We start from the raw sequence: 18941 nt of genomic DNA, 5'->3' as shown, positions 1-18941 counted from the left end.
TTTCACACTGCTCCTCTAACCATTTCACCTTATCCTTTCTGGCTGCTTTCCTTGTATCATTGCATTTCTCCCTATATTGCTGTTCTGCTCTCTTGAAAACATCCCTTCCGATCATCAACGATCTCTTCTCTTGGACCAGTTTCAGCATCTCCTGCAAAATCCACTTCTTACTGATTTTCTCTTCTTTTGGAGCAGTCTTCTCAATTGCCTCTTCTATCGCTGTGGCTATTCCTTTGACTCTCTTATCTAGGTCCTTCTCTGTGCCCACATTCCTAATCTCTTCAAATGCTGCTCTGTACACATTCCATATTTCTTCCTTACCTAGCCTCGCCACATCTCTTCTTTTCTTAAACTGTGTCTTACACTTTCTTTCAAGTTTCATCTTGATGTTTGCAATCACTAGACTGTGATCCGAGTCTACATCCGCTCGTTGGAAAGTTCGGCACTACTGTACTGATGTTATCCTTCTTATCAAAATCATATCTATCATGTTCTTGGACCTCCTGTCATTCAATTGCCATGTCCACTTCCTACAGTTCTTTTGTCAGAATCTCATATTGCAGATCACCATTGCATGCAGATCACCATTGTGTAGCAAACTCTAGTAGTTTGTCTTGTTCTTTTTTTTCTCCATAGCCAAACTTTTCCGTGACTCTCTCCCAACTTTTGTTACCTGTTCCGACCTTCACGTTCCAATCTCCTCCAATGATCAACACATCTCTCTTCAGCATCTCCTCCAGTGTCTTCGTCAAATCTTTATAGAATAGCTCAATCTCTTCCTCTGTACTGTCTGACATGGGTTCATACACTTGAATGACCAAATGATAAAAGATGTCAGCTTGGATGTCACCTGGATAAACAACATCCGTGACACCAATTGAGTTTTCAGGGTTGGGTGAATAAGTTGGCTACGAAAAGAAAATTACAACTAACACACATACTATCACTTGGAACATGGAACATCCAAACATTGTTGGCGACTGGAAAGTTAGAGCTGCTTCAAAAGGAGATGGAGAGATACTGATGTGATACACTTGGACTGGCAGGGATGCATTGGATGATATCAGGAGAGAATGAAGGAAATACTTAGGCTTTGTCCTGAGCAAAAGCTCCCTCTAGCCCACAAATCCCTCAGACTGTACCTCAGCCAACTTCTCAAACTCAATTTCTCTCCTCCTGAGAAAACAGCCTGAGGGCTTTTTACTGAACTGGACAATTAGGTATTTATATGAGATTTTTATTTCTCAACCATATGTTCAACCCAATCAAACACTTTGCTCTTTTCTCTTCCAAGATTTTATTTGGATAGGGAGAGACAAATAGTCCACTGCTTTCTAAACCGATGGAAAAATCTCTTCCTCGTCTGATTTCTCCCAGGTGCAGAATGGCACCATATCTGTTTAATCATAGGAAGTAAGATGCTACTTGAAACAGGACTTGTTGTCCTAAGTCATGTACTGCTTTTGAAAAACTCACCCTTTCTGTATTTTGTATTAAGAGCAGCAGAAGCTTGACTTAGAGTCCATGTGGAAAGGTAATCTTAAACATCCAGGCCAACAAGTACAGTCCCCAGGAAGCAAAACTTAAAAAGGCTACTTCTTCAATTTGTTTTCGAGAAATAGGGCACTCTAAACAGATTTGACTGCATGAGTCAACAATGAAATTCTAGACATTGTTACCAGATTAAAAAAGGAATAAAAACACAGAAGTATACAATATTCTTCATATTTTGGGTCTATAACCTCCCTCTTCTATTACTACCCCCAAACTTCAGAATGCCATGACAGAACAGGTAGCTTTTCACCACACATCAAAAATCGAATAAAGCCCTACACTAATGCACATTCACCCTACTGTCCATCAAACTGACGAACTGGGTCACTACTATACTATGATGCATACTGGCTTTAACATATGTAGATCACACTGACATTCATTTTGTTCCAGTTTTAGAAAAGTATCACATGTCAAATGCTGGACTGAAACATTCCCCTTTTGAATGCTCATTTGAGAATAGTAAACAGCTGCTTCTTAAAATTAATTGAGACATAGAACACATGCATAGTCCATCAAGCTCTCCAATGGAACCCACAAGGAAAACACAAAAGAGGAAGACCTCTGACAACATGGAGAAGATCTGATACTGAAAGACAAGAAGGGTACTCCTGGGATCAGCTAGAAGCTTTGTCGCGAGACAGAGTGAAATGGAGGAGACTTAAGAACATAAGAATGGCCATACTGGGTCAGACCAAAGGTCCATCAAGCCCAGCATCCCATCTGCCGACGGTGGCCAATGCCAGGTGCCCCAGAGAAGGAGAACAGAAGACAATGATCAAGTGATTTATCTCCTGCCATCCATCTCCTGCCCTTGTTATGAAGGCTAGGGCACCATACTTTATCCCTGGCTAATAGCCATTTATGGACCTAACCTGCAAAAATTTATCAAGCTCTTTTTTAAACCCTAATAGAGTCCTGGCCTTCACAGCCTCCTCGGGCAAGGAGTTCCACAGGTTGACTGTGCGCTGTGTGAAGAAAAATTTCCTTTTATTAGTTTTGAACCTACTACCCATCAATTTCATTTGGTGTCCCCTAGTTCTTCTATTATGGGAAAAGGTAAATAATTTTTCTATATTCACTTTCTCCACACCATTCATGATTTTATATACCTCTATCATATCGCCCCTCAATCGCCTCTTTTCCAGACTGAAAAGTCCCAGACTTGCAGATGACCTACGCTCCACCAAGAGCACAAGGTGGTAAGTCAACTAAGTCATTGCTATAAACACTATATGCAACTTCAACCAAACAAACTGAGAGAAAAGTAGAGATCTGGTTACAAAACAAATGGATCCTTGCTACTATATATATACTTTAAAATGCAGTACTTACAATTATCCTCCACATCCTTTTTACTGTCGTCTTCTGCAGGAAACACTTGGTTGATAAAGGCCAAAAAACTCTGTCAGATTTAGAAAAAACATATTTTCAGATTTTCAATTGCAGACAGGAAAACGGCTATAAGATGATATCTGCTAAATTTTAAATGTAAGTGAATTATCTGCATTAAGAAAAAAGTGAAAATTTACCACTGTTTTATTGCAGCACAATTTAATTTGTTCACCTAATCGCTACCACACTCTATTGCAGTTGCTCCTAAGGAACCTAATCAAGGATTTAGACCTTATCATATTAGGTATTGTACCAAAATACACCTCTCCCTAACCCGAGCAAGAGTGTTTACTATTCTTGTAATTAGACAAATGGAGGGATGCTAATGGTAAAGATAGCTGCATTAAAACAATCATGGTCATCTCAATTGTACTTTTACAACTACATTATTCATCCATAGGTCCCTAAGTGCTTTAAAGATAAGCAATAGCCTGACATATGTAGGTACAGCAGCAATCGGCATTATAGAAAACAGTAACACAGTTATAAGCATTTTGTTGAAAAGGAAATGGACTCAAAGGATGTGACTTGCTCAGAGTTATACAGCAAGCCAACGGCAACTCTAGGAATAAGAGCCAGGTCTCCTGATTCCTAGCAATCCTACTATTGCACTCCTATCCCAGTTAAATACAGTCCCCTTTAAAAATATACTACATTTAGCTGTGTCTGTGTGTGTCTGTGTGTGTGTGTGTATCTATCTATCTATATTATACATATATATATATATATAAATATAAATATAAATATAAATATAAAAAATAGACTACATTTAGCTGTGTGTGTGTGCGCGCGCACATGATATATATAGAGAGAGAGTAAAACTTGGTATATGCCCAAACAATGACTTTTAATTTTACAAGAACTTCCTTTAACCCTGTACTTCAGTTGCACAAGGAAACACTTAGGCAGGGTTCACTCACTACAACAAATCTGTAACAAAAGGAAACTTCTCTTTAATACTCTAGAAATTCTCATTCATATTCTTTTATAAAGGAAAGAGAAACATGCAAGAACAGATCAAAGTGTACACAGTGTACAAATAGGCTACTGCATTTAACACAAAAGTTACACAGGTTTGTCCAGACATTTATTTGAGTGTGCACAGCAAACAAGTTATTTGCACAGCGAATTGTAACTTTCCATGAGTGAACAGAAACTGTGTAGTATCACCTCATGTTATAGCAGACATGCTGCCACAAAAAAAACATGCCATGAAGTGAAGGGGATTAAAGCAGTGCAAGTAGTCTCCCTGATCAATAATGTCAAGAAAAAGGCAACAAGATCTCTCTGTATCTTAAGTAATGATCTTAACATTTTAAGTAGGTTGTTCTATTGAAAACTTTGCTCAGTGAGACACCCTCATGACAAACATTTTTTGTGTGGCAATCTATGAGAGATACAGAAGATTATTTCAGTACAACAATTTAATATAAGCCACACAATCTAAAATTGCAACAGCACTATGTAGCTTCCATTCCAACTAATTTGCAAGTGGCAGATTTCTTAAGTTGAAGCATTAAAGTCTCTGTAAAAGCACTCTAACCATTGCTGGTTGGAAAACAATAAAAAAAGCTTCCATGATTTCCATCCCTGTTATAGGAGGCTCTTTGTGGATCATGCACTTTTTGCCCTGACACTCCCATATTTTAATTCCGACTTCCCTTTTTTGCTGCTATGGTGGTAGAGCATTGTAAATGATGGCTTATACACATTGTCGTGGATATGGTCAGAATATACATTAGCCAGATCTCCTCAGGAAGTGTACATAGCCAGCTAGACACGTGTCCAGTGGAGCACGTTGCCTCCAGAGAGCCCTAAGCGTAGGTAATGCATAGTGGGAGCCAGTTCTCCGCTTCCTTCAGATTTCTATTTGTTCTGCTGGGATGGGGGTTGAAGAGGGTCTCACTCCTTCTCTGGCTGTGCCTACCCACCAGCATGCATGGCATTTGTCCTTGGCTGCCAGGTCTAAGTGGAAGGGGCAGGACCAGCCATTTCTCATGCTGGCTGCTCTAGATTGTTCCCCTGTGCAGGGCCGCAGCTGTCTGAGAGCCTGACTGGGTTGCCAGGTCATCTCACTGTAAGCCCTACTGCCAGGAACAGAGGTTGAGTCAACAGGAGCCCCCTCTCCCTCCTGGTGTGATTCCAGCTCACTTGACCCCTGTCCCCAGAAGCCAGGCCCAGACTGGGGGAGGCCCACTGCTGTGCAACCAGGCTGTCTCAGGCTGCTGCTGCGCTGCACAGAATCAGCGACCCAGAGTAGCCACCCTTAACCCCATAAGAGGTTTCACCTCACTCCTCCCACCCAGCCCAGCTGCCAGGGAGAGTGGCTTAGCCTTGGAGGACAGGCACAGCAGGAGAAGGATAGAGCTCCCCCCGACCCCCCCACCCTCGCAGATAACAAGAAGTGATGATAGCACAGTGACCCAAGGCTGGGCACAAGATGGGTGTTCGCTGGACAGAGGAGGCATGTGGGGGGTTCCTCTGCCCACCCCCCAACCTCTAATACTGGAAGGCATAAGTTGTCTATGGCCCTAAGGATTCTACTATGTCAGAGAATGCTGCAGTCAGCTATTCAGAGGTTTGGCACATTGGAGAGAGGTCCCCATTAATTAAAGTTGCACTGGCTTTCCACAGTAAGAGAGGAAGCCGTGCTAGTCTATTTACTATCAAAGCAAAAAGCAGTCAAGTAGCACTTTAAAGACTGGCAAAATAATTTATTAGGTGAGCTTTCGTGGGACAGACCCAGTGTCTGAAGAAGTGGGTCTGTCCCACGAAAGCTCACCTAATAAATTATTTTGCCAGTCTTTAAAGTGCTACTTGTCTGCTTTTCGTTTTGGCTTTCCACAGTACTTAAAGATTTTTCCTTTTTGCCTCCTCTAGACAGATAGAGCTGTTCATCCCACATGAAGCAAAATAAGACTGTATACACAAGGAAAAACACACCTCCCCAAAATTCTATAATTTCATTAGCTATTCGTATCTATTGAAATGTAATTTAAGTGTAAACATATGGTGATGAGGACAGACTTTGTTTTCAGAAAGCGGCTGAGTTATAGCACCCAGTTACTCAACTGAATCTCTCTTCTCAAAATCAAGCTCGTTGTTTTTCAATATTTTACAGCTCTAAAAGCAGCTGCACCAGATTAGTCAATATGGGAGTGAACAGTATCTCTGTGTCTCCAGTGCTCTACGTTAAGAGCCAGTACACTCAAGCCTGGCAAAGCATGTGAGTAGATACGCTTTCATGAAAAATTAAGGAGCCATGCTGTGTATCATCCCTCATTAGTTAGATAATGCTGTCACTTCCATCTTATGCCAGAATGCATGCTGAAATTGTCAGCAGAAATGAAGTACTGGGAACGCTTTGGGGGCTGTAAGGATCATGACAGTTCAGGGAAATTGACAGATGCTCTCCTTGAGGTCCCCTCCAAGCTAAGTAATTTATTACAATATCTCATCTAAATTTAAACTTTTAAAATATTAAGTGATCTGAAGATAACTGGAGTTTCATTGAGTAGCATGTATTTATCTACACACCTGTTTAGAATATGAGCTCAGTTTCAGTTATGTCTAAGAAGAATGAATAATATATGGCTTAATTCCAGCACTGCATTGTTTTCCAGATGATATTTATCACATGAAATTCCCATGTTTGCATGTTTCCAGCTACTATGGATGGGTAATTTAATATATTGTATTTAAAAATGAACAAGTTATCCTAGTCACATGATTAAATATTTTTCCCCAGGAAACTCTTTACCCTTTCATCCCATTTTTTTAAAAATGGGAATTTAGGAGCAAGGCTATCAATTGACTATAAAAGTACTCACAATCATGCTGCTAAACAATAACAGAAGACCATTTATTGAAATACTTTTTTTTCATTTTAAAATATATTGATTTCCACTGCAATATAAAATACAAAAACAATGGAAACAGTATTTTTCAATTCACTTAATGCAAGTAATGTAGTGCCATCTCTTTATCATTAAATATTAACTTATTAATGTAGAATTATGTACAAAAATAACTGCATTCTAAAACACAATATAAAACTTTACAGCGGGGCTCACCAACCTTTCAGAGGAGCACCAAAATTTGACTAAAATTTTTCCAAGTACTGGTGATATTTTTTCAAGTCACTAATAGTCCTACTTACACAAATTAAGATGCAGAGCTTTACCATTTAGATGGTGGTTGGTAGCATTAGCCAGTCTTTTGTTAGTCCATAGGGTGACATGGCTTTGAGCAAACTCCTGGCTGCATGGAGAGGAGGGGTGGGGGATCAGCTCCTGACTTGTGTGCTGATGAAGACTGGCTCACCTGCCACTCTTGGCACCCAATGCTTGGGATTCCTGAGCATAAGCTTTTGTGGGCAAAGACCCGCTTTGTCAGATGCAGTATCTGACCAAGCGGGTCTTTACCCCATGAAAGCTTAAGCTCCAAAATATCTGTTAGACAAACAAGCTTGTTTACATTTACAGAGGATAATACCTACAACTACTTGTTTACAGTATCACCTCAAAGTGAGAACAGGCATTTGACATGGTACTTTTGAACCAGCATCATAAGGTATTTACCTTCAAGATACGCTAAACATTCATATGCCCCTTCATGATTCAACAACCATTTCTGAGTTTTACATCATTTTGTTTTTGACTGTGGTTATAAAATAAAAACATTGTACATTTTTAACATACACTTTGGGGATACCTATATAAGGTGAACTGCAGAACAAAATTTTTTGTTTATCAGTTTTGCAGTGCACGTATTTGTAATGAAAACAATAATATAAAGTGAACACTGTACACAGCACATTCTGCGTTGTGACTGAAATCAATACATTTGCAAATGTAGAAAAACATCCACTATATTTCATAAATTTCAATTAGTATTCTATTTTAAGCTAAAAATTAAATTAAAAATATAATTGTGATTAATTTTTGATTTTAAGTTAACTGCAATTAATTGAGAGCCCTATTTGCACGTGATATTGTATTTTTACATGTTTAAAGCAAGATCCTGTAGTGACAGAAATTATGTCAATTGCACGCGCGCACACACACATTTACCTGACATTGCTCAGGTACTTACGGAGGGGCTCAGGGCAAGGGGATGGAGGTGTGAGTGGGTGTAGGAGTCAGGACAGGCGGTGGGGAATGCAGGAGTCAGAGCATGGGGCTGGGGTAGCAGGGAAAGCCTCTGGTTTCCAGCAGGATCCACAATGTTGCATGGGGAAGGAAGCACACCTAAAATGTCCTTGTTCAATAACCAGAGGAGTAGCCGTGTTAGTCTGTATCCACAAAAACAAGAAGTCCTGTAGCACCTTATAGACTAACAGATTTTTTGGAGCATAAGCTTTCGTCAGCAAAGACCCACTTCGTCATATGCATCTGGCGAAGTGGGTCTTTGCTTGCGAAAGCTTATGTTCCAAAAAAGAACTGTTAGTCTAAAAAGTGCCACAGGACTTCTCATTATTTTTATTCAATAATGTGGTCCACAGACCAGTTAAAACAAGTATTTCAGCCTGCTTGAAGCTTGGGGGCAAAACCAGTCCTGTCATGGAGACTAGAGAACTGCGCTGTCTCCTGAAATTTCCCACCCACATTGAGAACTTCCAAGCCAAAAAAAAAACCCAAATCTGCTTTTCTTAACTACAGATTATGATAAACATCCATTGAAGGAAAAGAACAATTTCTCTTGCTGCCTAATCAAAACTCCAACTCCCACATCAATCCTTAACTATTAATTTCCATCTATATCCTGGAGATTTGTTTGTTTCCGGGGCAGGACAGAGCTGAGGACCTCATTACAAAAAGAACAGAAGTTTTCAGGTAAGCATGAATACATTTTTCTGTTTTTCTTCATGATAAGTTCCAAAAGTCTGTTACTATGGGGCTTTTGCAGCAGCATGCCTCCAGAATGGAAAGCAGGACCATCCTTTAAATGTGGAAAACCAAATTAAGGTAAATTGTATGTAAGTATCTCCTTTACAAAACCATGGGTACTAAGACATGGATAAAACTTCTGCCCTACTCCCCTATCCCGCCCCAAAAAAAAGGAGGCGGGAGGAATGGCACTGGCAAAGACTGAACAACCAATATGCAGAACTTGTTGAATTATTTTGCTGGCCATCTAGTGAATCAGCAGATCTCTATATTGAAGATAAGATGACATTGCCCTGAGATTTTCAGTGCTCCTAAGGAATCAACTATGATGTTTAACCAAAAGATGAACATTTCTTGAACGTACTCATGGAATGAGGACTGAATAAGACGTATAATACTTCCATTAGAGATAGGTCTCAATTTCAAACTAAAAAATCCTTTGCCAATTGGCAATAGCAGCCATTTGGAGTCCAACTCTAATGGACAGGGTGTGAAATAACACTCTTGCAGAGATTCATTCTGGGTAGTGCTCTGGGGAGCAGGATGAGGTTCCAAGGTTACGCTCTATGATCTTGTAGGGCTGGAATAAATGCAGTGCGCGAGGCAAGCATTTAACATTGGAATGTGTACAAAACTTACTTTTCTTTAACATTAGGCTATAGAGCATTAGTGTTTTCCCTTTGACAATCATATACCCACAACAAAGTCTTCCAGCAAGACCTCAAAGTTACAGTGACATACCAGTGATGTGCAATTAAATATGGACTTTGCACCAGCCAGTACAGAAAGATGTATATGTTTATTTCTCCTTCAAATATTCATTTAAGCAAGTATGATCGCTGATGGATTATTGGTCTTGAAACAGCTCATCTTCTCTATGAGATAGAAATATCCAGGGATCCAACACTAAGTTAACGAAGACTCAGAGATATAGCCTCTTACACAGAAATGTCTAAGTAGGTATCACTGATGCTCCCTCATCCCATCTTTTAGAATATCCTCAGAAGCTGTGGAAAAGGCAGGATCATATATAAGCAGTAGGGAGCTTGATCAGGTTTGTTAGATGTCATTAACATCCCACATCCCAAGCCCTGACAGAGGCTGTAGAACACTATTTACTATTTTCATATGCAAAAAAAAAAAAAAAAAACACTAACCAACAATGAATGATGTATTTCTAAGAGCGTGAGCCTTAAAAGACCAAACTGACCTACAATGAATGATATTTCTGACAGCACCAGTCACTTTGCGAACCTTGACTTTGCCATATAAGCCTTGGCCTTCATCTCCCCATTTGTGGGCAGTGTGATGGTGTGAGGAATATGTCTGTATCCACTTATGAATACTATGTGAAATTGTAACAGTCATGTGGATTACAGCATCCATCTTGTAGTAGGTACTGGACATGTTGTGAGGAACCACATCTGGAAAGCTGTAACAGACCCATTAAAGATAATCAACATTGAGTGGTTTTCCCCTCCTGACGGACTCTGAATAGACTCTGCAGAGAAGCCTGGAAAGCACATGGCTATGGGGACTGGGGTGTTTCCATGACTCAAGAGGGATAAAGTCCATTTTCCAAAACAGCAAGCATCGGGCCCAGAACTAGTCTGCTATCCACGTGTAATCCCAGAAGCACTAAGTCCAAAGACATGGGAGAGTGAAGTCTGCACTCTACAGCCTCGGCTGAGAGCCAGCTGGCTTTTAGCTCATGTGGCAGAAGCACATGGCTTTAGCCCTTGAGGTCATAGGTTCATTCCCTCTTATCAATGATATCCCAAATAAGCCCCCACTCTTAAGGCCCGTGGACCCAGATCATCAGCAGAAGGGAATGAACCAGCAGAGCAGAGACTTCACTCTCGCATGTCAGTGGTCTCAGAGCTGCTGTTGCTACACATACGGAAGGAGCAGTGTACTGAAACCTCAATGAATCATTGTGTGGTAGCTAATGGATGCGGTCCTATCTCCGTTACATACAGCCTGAACTGAATTGGGAAGATGTATAAAACAAAACAAAAAAAACAGCATTTCTACAGGAAACAGAGAGTATGGATGTGCCCCTTAATGAGGAAGCAGTGCTGAAGTGACACAGAGAAATACTGCAAAAACAACGAAAAGTCCCTGTGGAACCTTACAAACTAACACATAAATTGGAGCATAAGCTTTCGTGGGCAAACACCCACTTCATCAGATGCATGCTGGGAGATACTGGTACCATATGAACTCTAAAACACTGACATATGCTTGTGTAACAGATCAGAATTCCCAACAGTATTCAGTAGGAATTGGGCTTGCCTCTCTTTGACACCAAATATTTTGTAATGTAGCTGCCTTCATCTTCTGTTAACATTCTTCTGAGATTAGACCTTCTACTTGATGGTAGTTATTGTCAGTTCAGGCCTATGACTGGCATCCCTGGACCCATGTATTTGCACTTTCCCTGAAATCTGAGATACTCCAGGAACCACATAAATCAATATGTTTGCCTTAGTTTTCTTTTTCAGTCACAGTCTAGATCAGAAAAAAATGTCTAAGAAGAGATAAAGGATTTTTTTCCCCCCATTTCTAAAACCAGTATAACTGTTACCAAGATACAAGAGAGAGACCTTGGGAGTGGATGTAAAATATTATGGTAACGTCTGAAGTTTGGAAAAAAACCATCTGTCATCCATCTACAATAAAGGTAGAGTAGTGGTGGTTGGAGACTCACTTCTGAGGGGGACGGAGGCGCCCATCTGTCGTCCTGACATTTCATCTCGGGAGGTGTGCTGCCTGCCGGGGGCCCGTATCCGAGACGTTACACAGGCATTGTCGAGGATTATCCGGCCCTCTGACTACTATCCCATGCTTCTCATCCATGTGGGCACTAATGATACTGCGAGGTGTGATGCTGAGCAGGTCAAGAGTGACTTCAGGGCTCTGGGGGCACGGGTCAGGGAGTTTGGGGCACAGGTGGTATTGTCTTCAATCCTGCCTGTCAGAGGTAGGGGCCCAGGCAGAGACAGGTGAATCCTAGAGGTGAATGCTTGGTTGCGTAGATGGTGTCGCCAGGAAGGCTTTGGTTTCTTTGACCACGGGATTCTTTTCCGGGAAGGACTGCTAGGCAGAGATGGCATTCACCTTTCGAGGAGGGGGAAGATCATATTCGGACACAGGCTGGCTAACCTAGTGAGGAGGGCTTTAAACTAGATTCGACGGGGGCAGGGGAGTAAAGCCTACAAGTAAGTGGAGAGCATGGATACCTGGGAGATGAACTTGAAATGGGAGGGAGTATGGGCTACACTGGGAGAGTAAAAAGAGGGCCAGGGTAAAACTGGGAGGCAAGACCAAATCAATGTCTGAGATGCCTATATACACATGCAAGAAGTATGGGAAATAAACAAAAAGAACTGGAAGTACTAATAAATGAATACAACTATGATATCGTTGGCATCACGGAACTTGGTGGGATAATACTCATGACTGGAATGTTGCTATTGAAGGGTACAGCCTGCTTAGGAAAGAGACAGGGAAAGAAGGGAGGAGGTGTTGCCTTGTATATTAAAAATGTACACACTTGGACAGAGGTGGAGATGGATGTAGGAGATAGACGGGTTGAAAGTCTCTGGGTTAGACTCAGAGGAGTAAAAAACCAGGATAAGGTCCTACTAGGAGTCTACTACAGGCCCCCTAGGCAGGTGGAAGAGGTGGATGAGGCTTTCTTTAAACAGCTAACAAAATCATCCAGGGCCCAGAATTTGGTGGTGATGGGAGACTTCAACTATCCAGGTATATGTTGGGAAACTAATACAGCAGGGGACAGACTGTCCAATAAATTCTTGGATTGCATTGCAGACAACTTTTTATTCCAAAAGGTTGAAAAAGCTACCGGGGGGAAGCTCTTCTAGATTTAATTTTAACAAATAGGGAGGAAATTATTGAGAATTTGAAAGTGGAAGGATGCTTGGGTGAAAGTGATCATGAAATCATAGAGTTCACAATTCTAAGGAAAGGTAGAAGGGAAAACAGGACAATAGAGATAATGGATTTCAGGAAGGCAGATTTTGGTAAACTCAGACAGCTGGTAGGTAAGGTCCCATGGGAAGCTAAACTGAGGGGGAAAACGGCTGAGGAGAGTTAGCAGTTTTTCCAAGGCACGTTATTAAGGGCCCAAAAGCAAGCTATCCCGCTGCGTAGGAAAGATAGAAAACATGGCAAAAGACTGCCTTGGCTTAACCAGGAGATCTTGCATGATCTCAAAATAAAAAAGGAATTGTATAAAATGGAAACTAGGACAAATTACAAAGGACGAATATAGGCAAACAACACGAACATGCAGGAGCAAGATTAGAAAGGCTAAGGCACAAAATGAGCTCAAACTAGCTACAAGCATAAAAGGAAACAAGAAGGCTTTTTAAAAATATATTGGTAACAAGAGGAAGACCAAGGAGAGGGTAGGGCCATTGGTCAGTGAGGAGGGAGAAACAGTAACAGGGAATTTGGAAATGGCAGAGATGTTAAATGATTTCTTTGTTTCGGTCTTCACTGAGAAATCTGAAGGAATGCCTGACATAGAGAATGCTAGTGAAAAAGGGGTAGGTTTAGAAGTTGAAATAAGAAAAGAACAAATTAAAATTTACTTAGAGAAATTAGATGTCCGCAAATCACCAGGGCCTGATGAAATGCATCCTAGAATCCTCAAGGAGCTGATAGAAGAGGTATCTGAGCCTTTAGCAATCATTTTTGGAAAATTGTGGGAGACGGGAGAGATTCCAGAAGACTGGAAAAGGGCAAATATAGTACCCATTTATAAAAAGGGGAACAAGAATAACCCGGGAAACTACAGGCCACTCAGCTTAACTTCTGTGCCAGGAAAGATAATGGAGCAGGTAATTAAAGAAATCATCGGCAAGCATTTGGAAGGTGGTAAGGTGCTAGGGAACAGCCAGCATGGTTTTGTTAAAAACAGACCATGTCAAACCAATCTAATAACTTTCTTTGATAGAATAACGAGCCTTGTGGATAAGGGAGAAGCAGTGGATGTGGTATACCTAGACTTCAGTAAAGCATTTGACACGGTCTCCAATAATATACTTATCAATAAACTATGCAAATACAACTTAGATGGGGCTACTGTAAGGTGGGTGAACAACTGGCTGGATAACCATACCCAGAGAGTAGTTATTAATGGTTTTCAATCCTGCTGGAAAAGTATAACTAGTGGGGTTCCGCAGGGGTCTGTTTTAGGACCGGTTCTGTTCAATATCTTCATTAACGATTTAGATATTGACACAGAAAGTACACTTATTAAGTTTGCAGATGATACCAAGCTGGGAGGGGTTGCAACTTCTTTGGAGGATAGGGTCATAATTCAAAAGGATCTGGATAAAGTGGAGAAATGGGCTGAGGTAAACAGGATGAAGTTTAATAAGGACAAATGCAAAGTGCTCCACTTAGAAAGGAACAATCAGTGTGTCACATACAGAATGGGAAAGGACTGCCTAGGAATGAGTACAGCAGAAAGGGATATAGGGGTTATAGTGGACCGCAAGCTAAATTTGAGTCAACAGTGTGATGCTGTTGCAAAAAAAGCAAACATGATTCTAGGATGCATTAACAGGTGTGTTGTGAACAAGACATGAGCAGTCATTCTCCCACTCTACTCTGCACTGGTTAGGCCTCAGCTGGAGTATTGTGTCCAGCTCTGGGCACCGCAGTTCAGGAAGAATGTGGAGAAATTGGAGAGGGTCCAGAGGAGAGCAACGAGAATGATCAAAGGTCTAGAGAACATGACCTATGAAGAAAGGCTGAAAGAACTGGGCTTGTTTAGTTTGGAAAAGAGAAGATTGAGGGGGGACATGACAGCAGTTTTCAGGTATCTAAAAGGGTGTCATAAGGCACAGGTCCATTGCAATTTAAGTCCATTGCCTCTTGTTCTTCCTTGCCTCTGAGGATAGAACAAGAGGCAATGGACTTAAATTGCAGCAGGGGAGGTTCAGGTTGGACATTAGGAAAAAGTTCCTAACTGTCAGGGTGATCAAACACTGGAACGAATTGCCAAGGGAGGTGGTAGAAACTCCATCACTGGAGATATTTAAGAAGAGGTTAGATAGATGGCTTTCAGGGATGGTCTAGAAAGTGCTTGGTCCTGCCATGAGGGCAGGGGGCTGGACTCGATGGCCTCTCGAGGTCCCTTCCAGTCCTACTCTTCTATGATTCTATGAAAACAGAGGAATTGTCTGAGAATAATAAAATGGGAATGTTTTTAAGACAAGCCTCCATTCAGAACTTATTTACATATTTCAAATCGGGCTGTGCTCGGCTTCTCCCTAAGGTGAAAAATAGCACAAGGAGCAGGCTGAAATGTTCCAATCCGTAGTAGATTTTGGGTTGCTTCACTCATATTGTGTTCAATCAAGTTGCTGGGAATGGGACAAAGCTGTATTTGAAATTCTCACACAGTTCTACAGGGTCCCTCCTTACAATGCCCAGTGAGCACCTTTGGTCAATGCTATAAGCAGCAATTTTGCTCCCAAACTGAGAGCTTGGCATCAAGAGGGAGAAAGAGCTTGACAGGATAATGGAGATAAAATCTTTTCTGACTTGAAGCTTTCACGGATGTAAAAACACCTTTTTAGGTCAAGAACTCGCATGTAATTAGATTCTTAGTGGAATAGAACTAGCTATGCAATTTCATTTATTTTGATACCTCACTTTGATCGACTTGTTTTACTTTTAACCACTTAAATGCTACTGTTTTGCTTAATAAAACTGTTTTGTTTATAATCAAGCCTGGTTTAAGTAGTTATTAGCTGGGGAGGGCAATGACTGGGTATATATTCCTTTCATTGATAAACAGGGCTTACCTAACGAGTCCTCCCTGTGCGAATCTTTTATACAGAGAGATGGATTTATTTGGGGTTTTGATCCCTTTTGGGGGTTGATTTCCCAGGTGCTTTGCCCTAGAACTGCATCCTCCCAGAGCTGTGGTTAATCAGTTTCTGCATTGCTCTGCAGTGGGGCAGTAACCCAAACTCTGTGTCTCATCTGGGGGAAACCTGAGCATCTGGCTCAGCAGGACAGGGTGCTGCAGAGCCCGAAAGAGCAAGAAGGTGGGTGTCAGTGGCATGATAGTACACTGGGGAACATCCCAAGTGGTCTTCTGTACCCATCTCTGAGTCCCTGACTCACTGTGGAAAACATGCCCAGTTTGGCAATGATATAAAGTTAAATGTTGACCAGTGCAGAGAGAGGAAACTTCTGGTCATACAGAATGAAGGCTGGGTAAGGGCTAGGTAGAATGAAAAACAATGGACCAAGAGGCCTCTCAATGCCTTCCAGTTCCTTCACATCTAGAGTGCTGTTTCTTCCATCTGCTGAGAAGAGGGGAAGATGGTGATAAGGCATGAAAACCTGTAACAGAAGCTGGGAACAATAACCTGATCATTAGGGCATTGTGTCCCAGTGCGGCCACTGAGAATGAGGGTCAGCACTGAGGACATAGTGACCTGCACTGTCAGCTGGGGAAAATAGGCCAATACCAGCTAGTAACAAGAAACCAATGAAAACTTCTCAGAGAACATAAGAAAGGTTACATAAATACAATTTGTCTAAGACATAAGCAGACTTTTTAAGAGTAATTTCACAATACAGAGCACACTCTTGCCTAAAAGCTCTGGTTCTGGCATTAAGGTGTAAGTAGACTAAATTGCCCATTGCCCCTACTTGGGGATCTTATCATGAAAGAGAATGACATAAGATGACATTATACTTTGCTTAACTTTTCATCAAGCAAAGATGATCAGCTTCCTGTTCAGCTTTCTTCTTAAGATACACACCCATGTCTCCCAGAAAAGGAAGATCTGCTTTGTCACCTCTTGACCTGTGACTAAACTCCTTGCAATTGTTATCATGACAAAACTGATGACAAAAATTGAAGTATTCTCCTTTCTTACAAATTAAGTTGTAATGAGGGGAAACTTACTGAAAACCTGTTTCCCTCAGGTTGCTTCAATTACCAGTATTTGTCTCAACATATCTCCATGGGCTTTTTTTTTTTTTTTCAATTTACAAGTTTTTGATTCTATCTTTATCATTCTGGTCTTCTTGAGCTACAAGGACACAAGAAAGTGCTACTCATGTCCCATTAATCTTAACATATCTGACAGTTGAAACCTTACACATTCAGTATCCCTCAGAATTCTCTCTCAGGTAATATATGATGTTTTCAGACGTTTATAAAGTGTCCAAAAAATCTTTACCCTTGTAAAATTAATTCAATTGAAACGGTGTAGATAGAGAAAATGGAAAAGAATCTGGTATTAATCAATACAATCAAAATTTCTATTTGTAATTAATTCTAGATTTCTAACCATTATATAAGCAAGAATGTGGGGAGGAGAAATGGAGATGTCATCGCAGATAGATCCTGAGGCAGTCTCAGACTCAATATGGGAAAAGTAACACTGCACCGAAAGACACATAAGCGCTCAGCTATTTTCTATACACACACAGGAAATCTAACAATCAGAAAATGTGTGTTTCTTGCTGGGGGGAGCCAGTATGGCAGAACTCAATATTAAGATCCTTTTTGTTTGCACTGAGGATGATGAGGCAAAGGAAATGGTATGTGGTTTACTCAAGTCAGAGATAAAGCTGGGATTAGAAACTGACTCCTACTGTTGTGCTCTATGCATATTTATATGTGATAGCATTGTTCTTATTCCATTCCTTACCTTGCCTTTCTGATTTAATGGTTCAATAGTTAAGCTGTCAGGGCCAATATCCACAATCTTCCCCATTTGAAACCCATCCGTCGGGTGTGGAGCCCACACTGGCTTCCCGTCCTCCATCACAGAAGTTATTCACTATTCCTGTTTAAAAAAAAAAAAAAACAAACTATCAAAATCTGACCAGTTGAATGGAAACTTTAATTCGTTAATTTTAATGCACACACGAAGTACATAAAATGAGAACATGAAGACACTTATTTCTAATATTAACAGCTACACACATTTGTATGCCTTACTAATCAGAGAAGTTTGACTGTAATCTGACAAAATGCACTTTCGAAACCATTTCAGATTACATCTTGAATTCAAAATGCATCATTTGTTAAGCAAAATCTGAAAAGGCTGAAGATCTAAGGCCAAAATTTTCACTCTTAGATTTCTAAAGTTAGGCACCAAAACAACTGCTCAAATTTACAGAGTAACTAAGCACATACAGCAGCCACTGAATTAAATGGCAATTTTGTCTGGATTTTGACTTTCTGAACAGTCCTCGTGCAATATTTTTATACACTGAATTAGTCTTCATGCTGAACAACTACTTTAATATTAGATAATCTCTATTATATAGATTATTAATCAGGTTTGTAGATTACACCAAGTCTGACTGACAGACAGGTACGTTCTGCTGGCCAGTTTCTTCCTTCCCTCCTCAACAAGCATTTGCACAGTAAAGAGATATGCTTCAGTCACCACTAAAGTTTCAGGGTTAGTAGAAGTATACCACTGGTATGTGACATGCTCTTTGGCCATTATCCAAATGTAAACTGCTAACAACCTAGTCATTGGACTGGCAACAGATTTCAAATAAATATACAAAACAAAAACAAAACTCCTATGAAAGGTATGAAAATACTCCTTACGTGAAAGAGTAACTTGTAATTTTTTCCCTTGCTACCTTCTTGAGCTAGAGCAATGGTTTTGAATGGGGGTCTGCAAGCTATGCCTAAGATTTCCAAAAGGATCTATACTGTCATCTGAAATACTTCAAGGGTCCACAAATGGAAAAGGTTGAAAAGCACTGGGCTAGAGGAATGTCAATATTTGTAACATTCAAGGACAACTGTGGATGACTATGTTATATGCAGAAAGAAAGAAACTTACACATAGGAGATCATCTCCCAAGGTAGTGGCAGAGCCCCAAAGAACATATTTATGCAGACATTATTTAGCTCTAAAAGTCAATTAGTTTAATAGCAGCAAAACACCTTCACATCTTACAAGCATCCAATCCCCATCTAACTGTAAAAGATTATACACACACACACACCCTCTACCTCTCTTTGGTTTTAATTAATTTAATTTGAAATTATATACAAATGGATTTCAAGGTCTC

General features: G+C 40.6%; 1 protein-coding gene across 1 annotated transcript in view; it reads right to left on the bottom strand.

The window, feature by feature from the left end:
- MYO6 (myosin VI) overlaps nt 1-18941 on the bottom strand; it is a 135271-nt gene that overhangs the window by 111580 nt on the left and 4750 nt on the right. Inside the window, exons 3-4 of the mRNA XM_074990990.1 lie at nt 17552-17689; nt 2890-2959 (exon numbers count right to left, since the gene is read on the bottom strand). Of these exons, the coding sequence (XP_074847091.1) occupies nt 2890-2959; nt 17552-17668 (187 nt within the window). The 5' untranslated portion in view covers nt 17669-17689. The remainder of the gene's footprint in view (nt 1-2889; nt 2960-17551; nt 17690-18941) is intronic.

The sequence above is a fragment of the Carettochelys insculpta genome, chromosome 3 (genome assembly GCF_033958435.1).
Source record: "Carettochelys insculpta isolate YL-2023 chromosome 3, ASM3395843v1, whole genome shotgun sequence".
NCBI lineage: Eukaryota > Metazoa > Chordata > Testudines > Carettochelyidae > Carettochelys > Carettochelys insculpta.
This window is presented reverse-complemented; position numbering and strand designations above follow the sequence as displayed.